The 13,305-nt window shown below is 41.3% G+C and overlaps 1 protein-coding gene across 6 annotated transcripts in view; it reads right to left on the bottom strand.

Moving 5' to 3' along the window:
* The window catches only part of LOC124615782 (large proline-rich protein BAG6), a 227,613-nt gene that overhangs the window by 142,214 nt on the left and 72,094 nt on the right, over nt 1-13,305 (bottom strand). For all 6 annotated transcript variants that reach the window (XM_047143900.1, XM_047143945.1, XM_047143927.1 and 3 more), the window contains exon 6: nt 7,650-7,812. In XM_047143900.1, the coding sequence (XP_046999856.1) occupies nt 7,650-7,812 (163 nt within the window). The remainder of the gene's footprint in view (nt 1-7,649; nt 7,813-13,305) is intronic.

The following is a 13,305-nucleotide window of genomic DNA, read 5'->3' as shown; positions in this document are numbered from 1 at the left end:
GCCCAAAGCAATCACACGATCATCGAAGTACTCATTCAGGAAATTAAAGACGTCGGCCGTGCGATGTGGCCGGGCACCATCTTGCATAAACCACGAGGTGTTCGCAGTGTCGTCTAAGGCAGTTTGTACCGCCACAAATTCACGAAGAATGTCCAGATAGCGTGATGCAGTAATCGTTTCGGATCTGAAAAATGGGCCAATGATTCCTTTGGAAGAAATGGCGGCCCAGACCAGTACTTTTTGAGGATGCAGGGACGATGGGACTGCAACATGGGGCTTTTCGGTTCCCCATATGCGCCAGTTCTGTTTATTGACGAAGCCGTCCAGGTAAAAATAAGCTTCGTCAGTAAACCAAATGCTGCCCACATGCATATCGCCGTCATCAACCCTGTGCACTAAATCGTTAGCGAATGTCTCTCGTGCAGCAATGGTAGCGGCGCTGAGGGGTTGCCGCGTTTGAATTTTGTATGGATAGAGGTGTAAACTCTGGCGCATGAGACGATACGTGGACGTTGGCGTCATTTGGACCACAGCTGCAACACGGCGAACGGAAACCCGAGGCCGCTGTTGGATCACCTGCTGCACTAGCTGCGCGTTGCCCTCTGTGGTTGCCATACGCGGTCGCCCTACCTTTCCAGCACATTCATCCGTCACATTCCCAGTCCGTTGAAATTTTTCAAACAGATCCTTTATTGTATCGCTTTTTGGTCCGGTTACATTAAACCTCCGTTGAAAACTTCGTCTTGTTGCAACAACACTGTGTTCTAGGCGGTGGAATTCCAACACCAGAAAAATCCTCTGTTCTAAGGAAGAAACCATGTTGTCTACAGCACACTTGCACGTTGTGAACAGCACACGCTTACAGCAGAAAGACGACGTACAGAATGGCGCACCCACAGACCGCGTTGTCTTCTATATCTTTCACATCACTTGCAGCGCCATCTGTTGTTGAAAATTGTAACTGCTGTAATTTCGAAAGTTTGTCCGCCTGAAAATGTACTGTTGTCCCAAGCATATTGCAAAAAACGGTGTATTTCTATCGCTGCTCGTTTAGTTTTTATTGCCGTTTCAAATATACCGGTCACTTTTGAAACACCCTGTATATACATTGTCTTGGGCCTGGGCTTTTATAGGAAATCTTTGGGGCATATGAAGGATGACAAATACTTTGCCAGTCGCTGAAGTTTGTACCCCAGATGTTATCCAGTGGCAGTTTAAAAAAAATTGATCATGTGTTGAGGACAGCTCTACCTGTTTCCGTTCTAGTCACTTTCTGCTAGTCAATACTATCCCTGCTGAGTCCCAATTCTTTCAATATTAATCTCAATCATTCATTCAGCATGTTCTGTGCATCCTATTATGAACAAGAGGTTTCAGGAGTCTCTAACATGTCAAGTGACATTTGTCAATTCTGTGGCAATATCTGTTGCACTGTCTTGAAGTCACCTATTGTAATGCATGATGCACGTCAATTCAAACGTTCCACTAAATCGTTAGTTTCCTTTCTCTTCAAGAGTGTGTAAACCAGTCAGACATTTTATGCTTACTGTTACTGTTCCAGACACTTGCACAAGCATCAGGTATATCCTGATTACATTTTTCACAATTTGGTATGAAACTTCTTATTTATGCACTTTGTTGCATTATGACAGTACTGCACACACAGATGAAATAGAACCCACCCTAAAGATTATAACAGAAGTACTTCACTTTCAAGGAGGAATTTATATACAAAAAGATGGCCTATCAATGGGCCCACCCATCAGTGGTCTACTCGCAAACACATTTCTAAACCACATTGAAAACAAAATATTCATTGGAATCATACATCGAAAACAGTACAAGATTATATACTGGTACCGATACGTGGACGACATCATTTGCTTGATTGATGAAACAGACACCCAAATAAAACAATTACACAGTGACACAAATACATTTCACCCAAACATGAAATTCACCATTGAGACAGAAGAGGAAATGAAACTAATTTCTTAGACACCACCATACACACAATTGACAACAAACCGAATTTTGGAATTTTCGGGGAACCTGCAGCCACAAGTACAACCATTCACATTAACTCCAACCATCCTCAAGCACATAAACTCTCAAGTTTCAGACACTTGCTACACAGGCTCAACAGAACTACACTGGACAAACTCAACTACACACAGGATCTGAACACAATACACCAAATACCCAAAGAGAAGGGGAACAACAGACAAATGATAAGCAAACCGAAGAAAAAAAAAGAACAAACCATAAACAAACCACCAGCCACAACAGAGAACCAAGAACACAAACTCCAGACAAACACAGGGTATCAGGAACACCCTACAAAGAGTTCAGAATGGCACATACTACCATACAGTAACAGAAACTGTCCATGGGGTGGGCGGCAACATACTGAAGAAACAAGGGCTACAAGAATCATTTCGCACAAAAAACACAGTACAGAAAAATCTAAGCACTAAGAACACTTCAGCAGACAAATTCTTCAAAGCTGGAATTTATCAGTTAACCTGCAGTTCATGCCAGTCAGTCTACATAAGCCAAACCTGCAGAAATTTCAAAACGAGGTACTCTGAACACTTCAGAGCCCTAAGAAGTGATAGTACACACTCCACTTTTGCAGATCACCTAATACAAGAAAACCACCACCCAAATAACACGGAGACTGATCTTACGATCCTCAGAGAAAGCAACAGTCTCTATCACAAACTCACAATAGAGGAGAACTACCACGTACAAAAAGCAATAATACAAGGGAAGATAGTCATGAATGAAAATACAACACTGTGCAACAAAACACAGTATGGAACACTCAAGGAACTATACAAAGGCACCTCCCCACATAAAACATACCACTCAAACAGCTTAAAATAATAATAATAATCATAATAATAATTAAAACTTATGTCCTCTCAGTTCCCTCTTGAAACCTCCTTCCAGCGCCCTCTCTCTCTCTCTCTCTCTCTCTCTCTCTCTCTCTCCCCCCTCCACACACACACACACACACACACACACACACACACACACACACACACACACACACACACAACCCTCTCCCAGCAGCCACACCATGCCAGTTCTGATGAAACAATCAAAATTAGTGCCACAACAAACACTAGACGAACGAGTACCAAGTGAGCAGTGGCAATATCATGACACCTCTCACTGAGAATGGAGTCAGAAGTTTCAGCTCAGATCACATTTTGTGCAAATTCATGTGAAATGAACTGGTGAATGAAAATTGTGTGAAAAAATGTGTTGAAACGGTGCACTGAATAGCAGCTGATCAATACACCAACGAAACATGCAACAGAATGAAAAAAATGCAAGTACAGAAATGCACATACCCTCTATTCGCGAAACAGTTCTTGATAAATATGCATTAATTTTCTTCATGGATAGTTTGCAGATGAATGCTGTTTTTATTGCAATTCTTAGGCCTACAACATTTAAATTATTATAAATTTCTTATTGTAGTTTACAGACTACAGTTTAGACTCAGAGAAAGCTTTTGACAATGTTGACTGGAATACTCTTTTTCAAATTCTGAAGGTGGCAGGGGTAAAATACAGGGAGAGAAAGGCTATTTACAATTTATACAGAAACCAGATGGCAGTTATAAGAGTCGAGGGGCATGAAAGGGAAGCAGCGGTTGGGAAGGGAGTGAGGCAGGGTTGCAGCCTCTCCCCGATGTTATTCAATCTGTATATTGAGCAGGCAGTAAAGGAAACTAAAGAAAAATTCGGAGTAGGTATTAAAGTCCATGGAGAAGAAATAAAAACTTTGAGGTTCGCCGATGACATTGTACACTCCTGGAAATGGAAAAAAGAACACATTGACACCGATGTGTCAGACCCACCATACTTGCTCCGGACACTGCGAGAGGGCTGTACAAGCAATGATCACACGCACGGCACAGCGGACACACCAGGAACCGCGGTGTTGGCCGTCGAATGGCGCTAGCTGCGCAGCATTTGTGCACCGCCGCCGTCAGTGTCAGCCAGTTTGCCGTGGCATACGGAGCTCCATCGCAGTCTTTAACACTGGTAGCATGCCGCGACAGCGTGGACGTGAACCGTATGTGCAGTTGACGGACTTTGAGCGAGGGCGTATAGTGGGCATGCGGGAGGCCGGGTGGACGTACTGCCGAATTGCTCAACACGTGGGGCGTGAGGTCTCCACAGTACATCGATGTTGTCGCCAGTGGTCGGCGGAAGGTGCACATGCCCGTCGACCTGGGACCGGACCGCAGCGACGTACGGATGCACGCCAAGACCGTAGGATCCTACGCAGTGCCATAGGGGACCGCACCGCCACTTCCCAGCAAATTAGGGACACTGTTGCTCCTGGGGTATCGGCGAGGACCATTCGCAACCGTCTCCATGAAGCTGGGCTACGGTCCCGCACACCGTTAGGCCGTCTTCCGCTCACGCCCCAACATCATGCAGCCCGCCTCCAGTGGTGTCGCGACAGGCGTGAATGGAGGGACGAATGGAGACGTGTCGTCTTCAGCGATGAGAGTCGCTTCTGCCTTGGTGCCAATGATGGTCGTATGCGTGTTTGGCGCCGTGCAGGTGAGCGCCACAATCAGGACTGCATACGACCGAGGCACACAGGGCCAACACCCGGCATCATGGTGCGGGGAGCGATCTCCTACACTGGCCGTACACCACTGGTGATCGTCGAGGGGACACTGAATAGTGCACGGTACATCCAAACCGTCATCGAACCCATCGTTCTACCATTCCTAGACCGGCAAGGGAACTTGCTGTTCCAACAGGACAATGCACGTCTGCATGTATCCCGTGCCACCCAACGTGCTCTAGAAGGTGTAAGTCAACTACCCTGGCCAGCAAGATCTCCGGATCTGCCCCCATTGAGCATGTTTGGGACTGGATGAAGCGTCGTCTCACGCGGTCTGCACGTCCAGCACGAACGCTGGTCCAACTGAGGCGCCAGGTGGAAATGGCATGGCAAGCCGTTCCACAGGACTACATCCAGCATCTCTACGATCGTCTCCATAGGAGAATAGCAGCCTGCATTGCTGCGAAAGGTGGATATACACTGTACTAGTGCCGACATTGTGCATGCTCTGTTGCTTGTGTCTATGTGCCTGTGGTTCTGTCAGTGTGATCATGTGATGTATCTGACCCCAGGAATGTGTCAATAAAGTTTCCCCTTCCTGGGACAATGAATTCACGGTGTTCTTATTTCAATTTCCAGGAGTGTAATTCTGTCAGAGACAGCAAAGGACTTGGAAGAGGAGTTGAACGGAATGGACAGTGTCTTGAAAGGAGGATATAAGATGAACATCAACAAAAGCAAAACGAGGATAATGGAATGTAGTCGAATTAAGCCAGGTGATGCTGAGGGAATTAGATTAGGAAATGAGACACTTAAAGTAGTAAAAGAGTTTTGCTATTTGGGCAGCAAAATAACTGATGATGGTCGAAGAAGGGAGGATATAAAATGTAGACTGGCAATGGCAAGGAAAGTGTTTCTGAAGAAGAGAAATTTGTTAACATCGAGTATAGATTTAAGTGTCAGGAAGTCATTTCTGAAAGTATTTGTATGGAGTGTAGCTATGTTTAGAAGGGAAACATGGATGATAAATAATTTGGACAGGAAGAGAATAGAAGCTTTCGAAATGTGGTGCTACAGAAGAATGCTGAAGATTAGATGGGTAGATCACATAACTAAAGAGGAGGTATTGAGTATGATTGGGGAGAAGAGAAGTTTGTGGCACAACTTGACTAGAAGAAGGTATCGGTTGGTAGGACATGTTCTGAGGCACCAAGGGATCACCAATTTAGCATTAGAGGGCAGCATGGAGGGTAAAAATCGTAGAGGGAGACCAAGAGATGAATACACTAAGCAGATTCAGAAGGTTGTAGGTTGCAGTAGGTACTGGGAGATGAAGTTTGCGCACTATGGAGTAGCATGGAGAGCTGCATCAAACCAGTCCCAGGACTGAAGACCACCACCACCACCACCACCACCACCACAACAACAACAGTTTACAGAAATAAAATCTGACCCACATAAGATGACACATAGGTGCCAAAGCATGTCTCGGTATATCAAAAATAAACTAATTGTGTTTGCATAAGGCTGATTTTCAAAACAACCCAAGTTATGACATAAGTTTTCACACTCATTAGTTTCAAATGGCTGCAGCAGGCAAATCTGATTCAGAGTAGTATATTCAATGGTACATGGCTTTTCAACATGTCTCTTCCAGCCCATAGACACAAATGCAGCTGTAATGCTTACTCTGAAGGTTTTAGTGCTTGTTGTAATTCTTTATACTTCTTTTGAACTTAAACTTCTCTGAATATTTTTATTATATAGTCTGCAGATGCTGCCGCAATAAGCAAAAGTATATAAAGACTAATCGAACAATAGAAAATCCAGGATGGAAAGTAACAATATTATGAAAAGGGAAGTTGTTACTCATCATGTAGCAGATATGCTGAGTCACCAGATAGGCACAACAAAAAGACTGTGACAAACAAAGCTTTTGGCCGGTAAGGCCTTTGTCAAAAATATACATCCCCCCCCCCCACACACACACACACACACACACATACACACACACACACACAAAAACTAAATAGTTTGTGCAAGTTACATTTGTGTGTATTTTCGATGAAGGCCTTACTGGCCGAAAGCTTTATTTGTGACAGTGTACTAAAGGCTGTAGTTTGGTACACAAATTTTACTTCCTGAAAACACATTATTGCTTCAAGCTTCGGCATTCACTGTAATCATTTCTGAAATGAAAATTGTGTACCCAGGCCTATTTTTTCTTCAATTTCAACTACACTAAAATCTGCATGATCTTCATATATATATGACGCTAGAAGCAACATAATGATGGTGGGAGAAACAGCCATTTTTCTAACTCATTCAACAATCCTGTAATTAAAAAAGACATTTGCTGGCCATCAATGTTCTGCAGGAGGAAAAGTTTTTGGTGCTGTACATGCACACATACAAAAAGGCACAAAACTTTCCTATTGTTAACTGCTTCATCAGGGAGGAAAGAGGGACCGAGCTGCTGTGTTACTTGCCTTTTCCTTTTTATCTTCTCCAACCTATCCATCTTTTCTCCCTGAAGAGTTCCAAAAGCTAGGACAGTTTCAAGTACACTTTACGTGACTATTGGCACTCATAATCAGGCCTCGGAAACTGACATACAGCCGGGAGAATGGTGTGCTGACCATATGCCCCTCCATATCCGCATCAAGTGACGCCTACGGGCTGAGGATGAAACAGCGGCCAGTCAGTACCGTTGGGCCTTCATGGCCTATTCGGGAGGAGTTTAGTTTTTTTTATTGGCACTCATAAAAATTTGCCTCTTGAATGACAATTCTGGTTAAAAATTACCAACACTAATACTCCACAAACAAATATGCATGACAGACTCTTTAGATTATTTAAGATTTTAAAATTTTGCAAACATTCTATTGGGAGCAACATATTTTCAATAAGAAGGCTCAGCATAAAATTATTAGAGATTAGCTGTAGCAAATCTGGACATGACTAGTCCAGTCTCCAGTATCGTTAGATACAGTTAACAAGAAACCAAACTTGAAATGTTGATCAACTGCAAAATGTAACTTTCAACTTACGTCACATTTTCGTCTTCCCCTGGTGGGGTTTCTGGCGTTTCTTCCTGTGAAGTCTGAGGATTCTCCAAACGATTCAATACATTAGATGCTCTTGCGAGCATGTTGCGTGCCAATGAAACACGACTGGTTGATAAAACATTTGAGGAAGGGGGTGCTTGTATTCCTGTAAAAATATAACATATATAAATTAGCACTGTTAAAAACATTATTGAACTTAAAAATAGTCAAACATCTGGAATAAAGTATTATAATTATTATTATTATTATTCTTTCTTTTCTCAGACATTATGTCTGGTCAAAAATGGAAAGTGACGCAGACCTTGATCAAGTGCAACTTCCTTTTAACTGTACGGTATATGTTACATTGCATTTAGGAACTTTCGGGTAATTGAACAAGTGTCAATAATTACAGATTTCTGTAGTTGTATATATAAGTTTGGACGTAGCTGTATTGCATTGCTGTACTGGTGGATATTGTGTGCTATGACTCCTGTAGTTGATAGTATAATTGGTACAATGTCAACTTTATCCTGATGCCACATGTCCTTGACTTCCTCAGCCAGTTGGATGTATTTTTCAATTTTTTCTCCTGTTTTCTTCTGTATATTTGTTGTATTGGGTATGGATATTTCGATTAGTTGTGTTAATTTCTTCTTTTTATTGGTGAGTATGATGTCAGGTTTGTTATGTGGTGTTGTTTTATCTGTTATAATGGTTCTGTTCCAGTATAATTTGTATTCATCGTTCTCCAGTACATTTTGTGGTGCATACTTGTATGTGGGAACATGTTGTTTTATAAGTTTATGTTGTAAGGCAAGCTGTTGATGTATTATTTTTGCTACATTGTCATGTCTTCTGGGGTATTTTGTATTTGCTAGTATTGTACATCCGCTTGTGATGTGATCTACTGTTTCTATTTGTTGTTTGCAAAGTCTGCATTTATCTGCTGTGGTATTGGGATCTTTAATAATATGCTTGCTGTAATATCTGGTGTTTATTGTTTGATCCTGCATTGCAATCATGAATCCTTCCGTCTCACTGTATATATTGTCTTTTCTTAGCCATGTGTTGGATGAGTCTTGATCGATGTGTGGCTGTGTTAGATGATACGGGTGCTTGCCATGTAGCGTTTTCTTTTTCCAATTTACTTTCTTCGTATCTGTTGATGTTACGTGATCTAAAGGGTTGTAGAAGTGGTTATGAAATTGCAGTGGTGTAGCCGATGTATTTATATGAGTGATTGCTTTATATTATTATTATTATTATTATTATTATTGCTTTAGGCATCACCCACATATTGCCAGTCTCAGAACCATAAAAAACAACTATTATCTGCTACATCCATTTAAACTGAACTTCAAGTCATGAACTAAGCAAATTAACATGCTCCTGTAGTCTTCAGCCCAAAAACTGGTTTGATGCAGCTGCCGATGCTTCCCTATCCTGTGCAAGCCTCATCATGTCCAATTAACTGCAACAACTTATATCCCTCTGAATCTACTTACAGTATTCATCTCTTTGTGTACCTCTACAAATTTTACTCCCCCCCCCCCCCCCACACACACACATTTCCCCCCAATACTAAATTGGTGATCCCTTGATGTCTCTGAATGTACCCTACTCAACAGATCCCTTCTTTTAGTCGAGTTGTGCCACAAGTTCCTTGTCTCCCAAGTCTATTCAGTGCCTCCTCATTAGTTATGTGATCTACCAATCCAGTCTTAAAATAATTCTGTAGCACCACATTTCAAAAGCTTCTATTCTCTTCTTGTCTAAACTGTTTATCATCCATGCTGCACTTCCATACATGGCTACACTCTAGACAAATACCTTCAGAAAAGACTTAGTAACTCATAAGTCTATATTTGATGTTAACAAATTTCTATTCTTCAGAAAAGCTTTTCTTGCCACTGCCAGTCTACATTTTATATCCTCTCTACTTCAGGCATCATCAATGATTTTTCTGCAAAGGAAGAGGAGGAAAAACTGTAGGGGAATATGGACTGGAGTAAATGAGTGAAAGAGGAAGCTGCCTGGTAGAATTCTGCACAGAGCGCAACTCAATCATAGCTAACACTTTGTTTAAGAACCACGAAAGAAGGTTGTATATGTGGAAGAGATCTGGAAATACCAGAAGGTTTCAGATTGATTATATAACAGTAAGACAGATTTCGGAACCAGATTTTAAATTGTAAGACATTTCCAGGGGCAGATGTGGACTCTCAGCGCAATGTGTTAGTTATGAACTTTAGATTAAAACTGGAGAAATTGCAAAAACGTAGGAAACGGGACCTGCATCAGTTGATGGAAACAGTGGTTGCCGAGAGTTTCAGAGGAAGCATTTGGCAATGGTTGACTAGAATGGGATGGGAATACAGCAGAAGATGAATGGAAAGTTACGAGATGAAATAGTGGCAGTTGTAGATCATCCATTAGATGAAATAGAGAACGCCTAGTAGAAATCCTTGGATAACATGAGATATTGAATTTAATTGCTGAAAGGAGGAAATATAAAAATGTGGTAGATGAAGGAGGTGAAAGGGAAAACAAATGTCTAAGAGACTGGCAAGGTGCAAGATGGTTAAGCAGCAACAGCTAGAGGACAAATGTAAGGATTCAGAAGCATATTTCACTAGGGGAAAAACAGATACCACCTACACGAAAATTAAAGAAACCTATGGAGAAAAGAGAAGCAGTTGTATGAGCTCAGATGAAAAACCAGTCCTAAGCAAAGAAGGGAAAGCTGACAGGAGTATATAGAGGATCTACACAAGGGATATTAACTTGAGGGCAATATTACACAAATTGAACAGGGTATAGATGACAATGAGATGAGAGACATGATATTGCGAGAAAAATTTGACAGAGCATTGAACAATAAGTTGAAATAAGGAGCCGGGCTTAGATGACATTACTTCGAAACAACTGGTAGCCTTCAGAGAGCCAGCCATGACAAAACTCTTCCATCTAGTGTGCAAGATGTATGAGACAGGTGAAACACACTCAGATTTAAAGAAGAATGTAATAATCCTAATTCCAAAGAAAGCAGATTCTGACACATGTGAATTTTACCGAACTATCAGTTTAATAAGTCATGGTTGCAAAATACTAATGCGAATTCTTTATAAAAGAAAGAATGGAAAAACTGGTAGAAGACAGCCTTACGGAAGATCAGTTTGGATTCTGGAGAAATGCAGGAACATGTGAGACAATATTGACTCTACAACTTATCTTAGAAGACAGGTTAAGGAAATGGAAAACATAAGTCGTTTATAGCATTTGTAGACAGAAAGATTTTGACAATGTTGACTGGAAAACTCTTTGAAATTCTGAAGATAGAGGCTAAAATACAGGTAGCAAATGGGCATTTACAACTTTAACAGTAACCAGACGGAGGTATGTGTCTACGGGCATGAAAGGTAAGCATTGGTTGAGAAGGAAGTGAAACAGGGTTGTAGCCTATTTGTGAAATTATCCAGTCTAGACACTGAGCAAGCAGTTGAAGAAGAAGAAGAAGAAGAAGAAGAAGAAGAAGACGCACCAATGATAATGGAATGTAGCTGACTTAAATCGGTTGATAGCGAAGGAACTGTATTAGGAAAAAACGGGACACAAAGTAGTAGATAGGTTTCGCTATTTCGGCAGCAAAATAACTGATGATGACCAAAGTGGAGAGGATAATTATGAAATGTAGACTGCCTGGCAAGAAATGCGTTTTTGAAGGGACTGGTTGACAGGACGCGTTCCAAGACATTCAATAATCACCAGTTTAGTATTAGAGGGAAGCAGTGGGGTGGGGTGGTGGGGTGTAAAAATCACAGTGGGAGACCAAGAGATGAATACATTAAGTAGTTTCAGAAGGATGTAGGTTGCAGTAGTTATTCGGAGACGAAGAGCCTTGCACAGGCTAAAGCAGTATGCGGGGCTTTCAGAGTCGTATTAAACCCATCTCCAGACTGACGATGACTACCACCTTACTTGACCCTCTGTTATATAATTCTACAGGAAGTTTTACACTTTTATGTCCTCTGTTGCTAAAAGAGGTTTAATATTTGTTGGTAATGCATTTCCAAAGGTCACCAGATGCTGTATTAGTTTGTAGTTTCTTGACATCTTTTGTGGTAGCCACAAAAAATTTGATTGAATTCTTTCTCACTGCTGCATTCACACAAAGAAGATGTGATCATGTTAAGGCAGTAGAGATGTTGCTGGAATCTTCCGTGACTGAATTAAAGTCGTGCCATTGTCACTACAAAATTTCTGCTGTATCTGCATTTTAGTACCAAGGATGTGATAGGAGATTAGGTTATCACTGCTGTATAGTGTATCCCTTTAATTTTGTTAAGACCGTTGGAGGTTTTCATTCAATACAATATACAGTATAAAGAAGATCGTTCGGTGGCATATCATATTTAATTGAACCATTGCATACCGTATTTACTCGAATCTAAGCTGCACTTTTTTCCGGTTTTTGTAATCCAAAAAACCGCCTGCCGCTTAGAATCGAGTGCAAAGCAAGCGGAAGTTCTGAAAAATGTTGGTAGGTGCCGCCACAACTAACTTCTGCCGTCGAATATATGTAGCGCTACACAGGCATGCTTTGTAGGCACAAAGATAAATACTGGCGCCAAAACCTCTGCATCAGTAAATAAATTTTTTAGAAAAAAGTGGAAGACGAGTTTTTTTTCTCCGCTCCGAGTTTCGACCACTGCATTTTCATACATTATCCAACGAAGTAAATACAAATTCCGTACTGTTCATCTTCGAATGTAGCAGAATTTCAATATACTACGAAAATCCGACTAGCAAGACTGTTTGGGATGTTTGTCAATATGGCCAACTCTACATTCTGAATTTTTTCCTGCCTGTGAGAAGAAATTGTTGCTAATAGGAACCTCATGAAATGTGAATCACATGCAGTATTCTCTTCACCATAAGAATAATACGAATATAAACATTTTGCCATGTATTATTTCGTGTTTGCTGCTATCTCATTTAAATCCTGTCTGCTTAATAAACTACGAAACTAGAGTGACACAACAGCAAACGCGGAAGAATATACGTATCGCGTCATGTTTATATTCGTATTATTCTTATGCCTAATAGTGATATAGTCAGAAATGAAGCAGGGCAACTTACTAGATTTTTAAATCTAAGATGACTAATTTCTGTGCAGAATTTGATGTACTAAAGAAGCGGCCGCAAAGATTTTCAAACGGAGAAAAATTTTCGCCTAACTCTCAATCAGAACATGTCCTATCATACGCAGTCTATTATTTGGTTCTTGTTGCTCATTATCACAGAAAGCAGCAGTGTAAGTAACAACAAATAGCAGTCTCTTGCCATTCTTTCCCTAATGAAACGATTCCTCTCTCTCTCTCTCTTTTTTTTGTTAATTGTAAACGGTGGTAGCGCGCACAAAAGCAAGCCGTGCCGCGAGCGGCGACAGGCCGTAAACACGCACTATCAGAATGCGACAAACAATGCACGACACAGTACAGTAATGCATTTTCAGCTTAGAGTGATGCAAACACCTATAACAAAGAAAACGGCACTTATCAGATCAAAGCAAAATAAGAAATCGATTCAAACCAGACAAAGCACGTGAAAAAGGAAGGGTACCCATATAAATATGGACGGAGCACCTGCCGCATAG

Source organism: Schistocerca americana, chromosome 1 (assembly GCF_021461395.2).
Source record: "Schistocerca americana isolate TAMUIC-IGC-003095 chromosome 1, iqSchAmer2.1, whole genome shotgun sequence".
NCBI lineage: Eukaryota > Metazoa > Arthropoda > Insecta > Orthoptera > Acrididae > Schistocerca > Schistocerca americana.
Note: the sequence above shows the minus strand (reverse complement) of the source record. Positions and strands in the feature narration are given on the sequence as shown.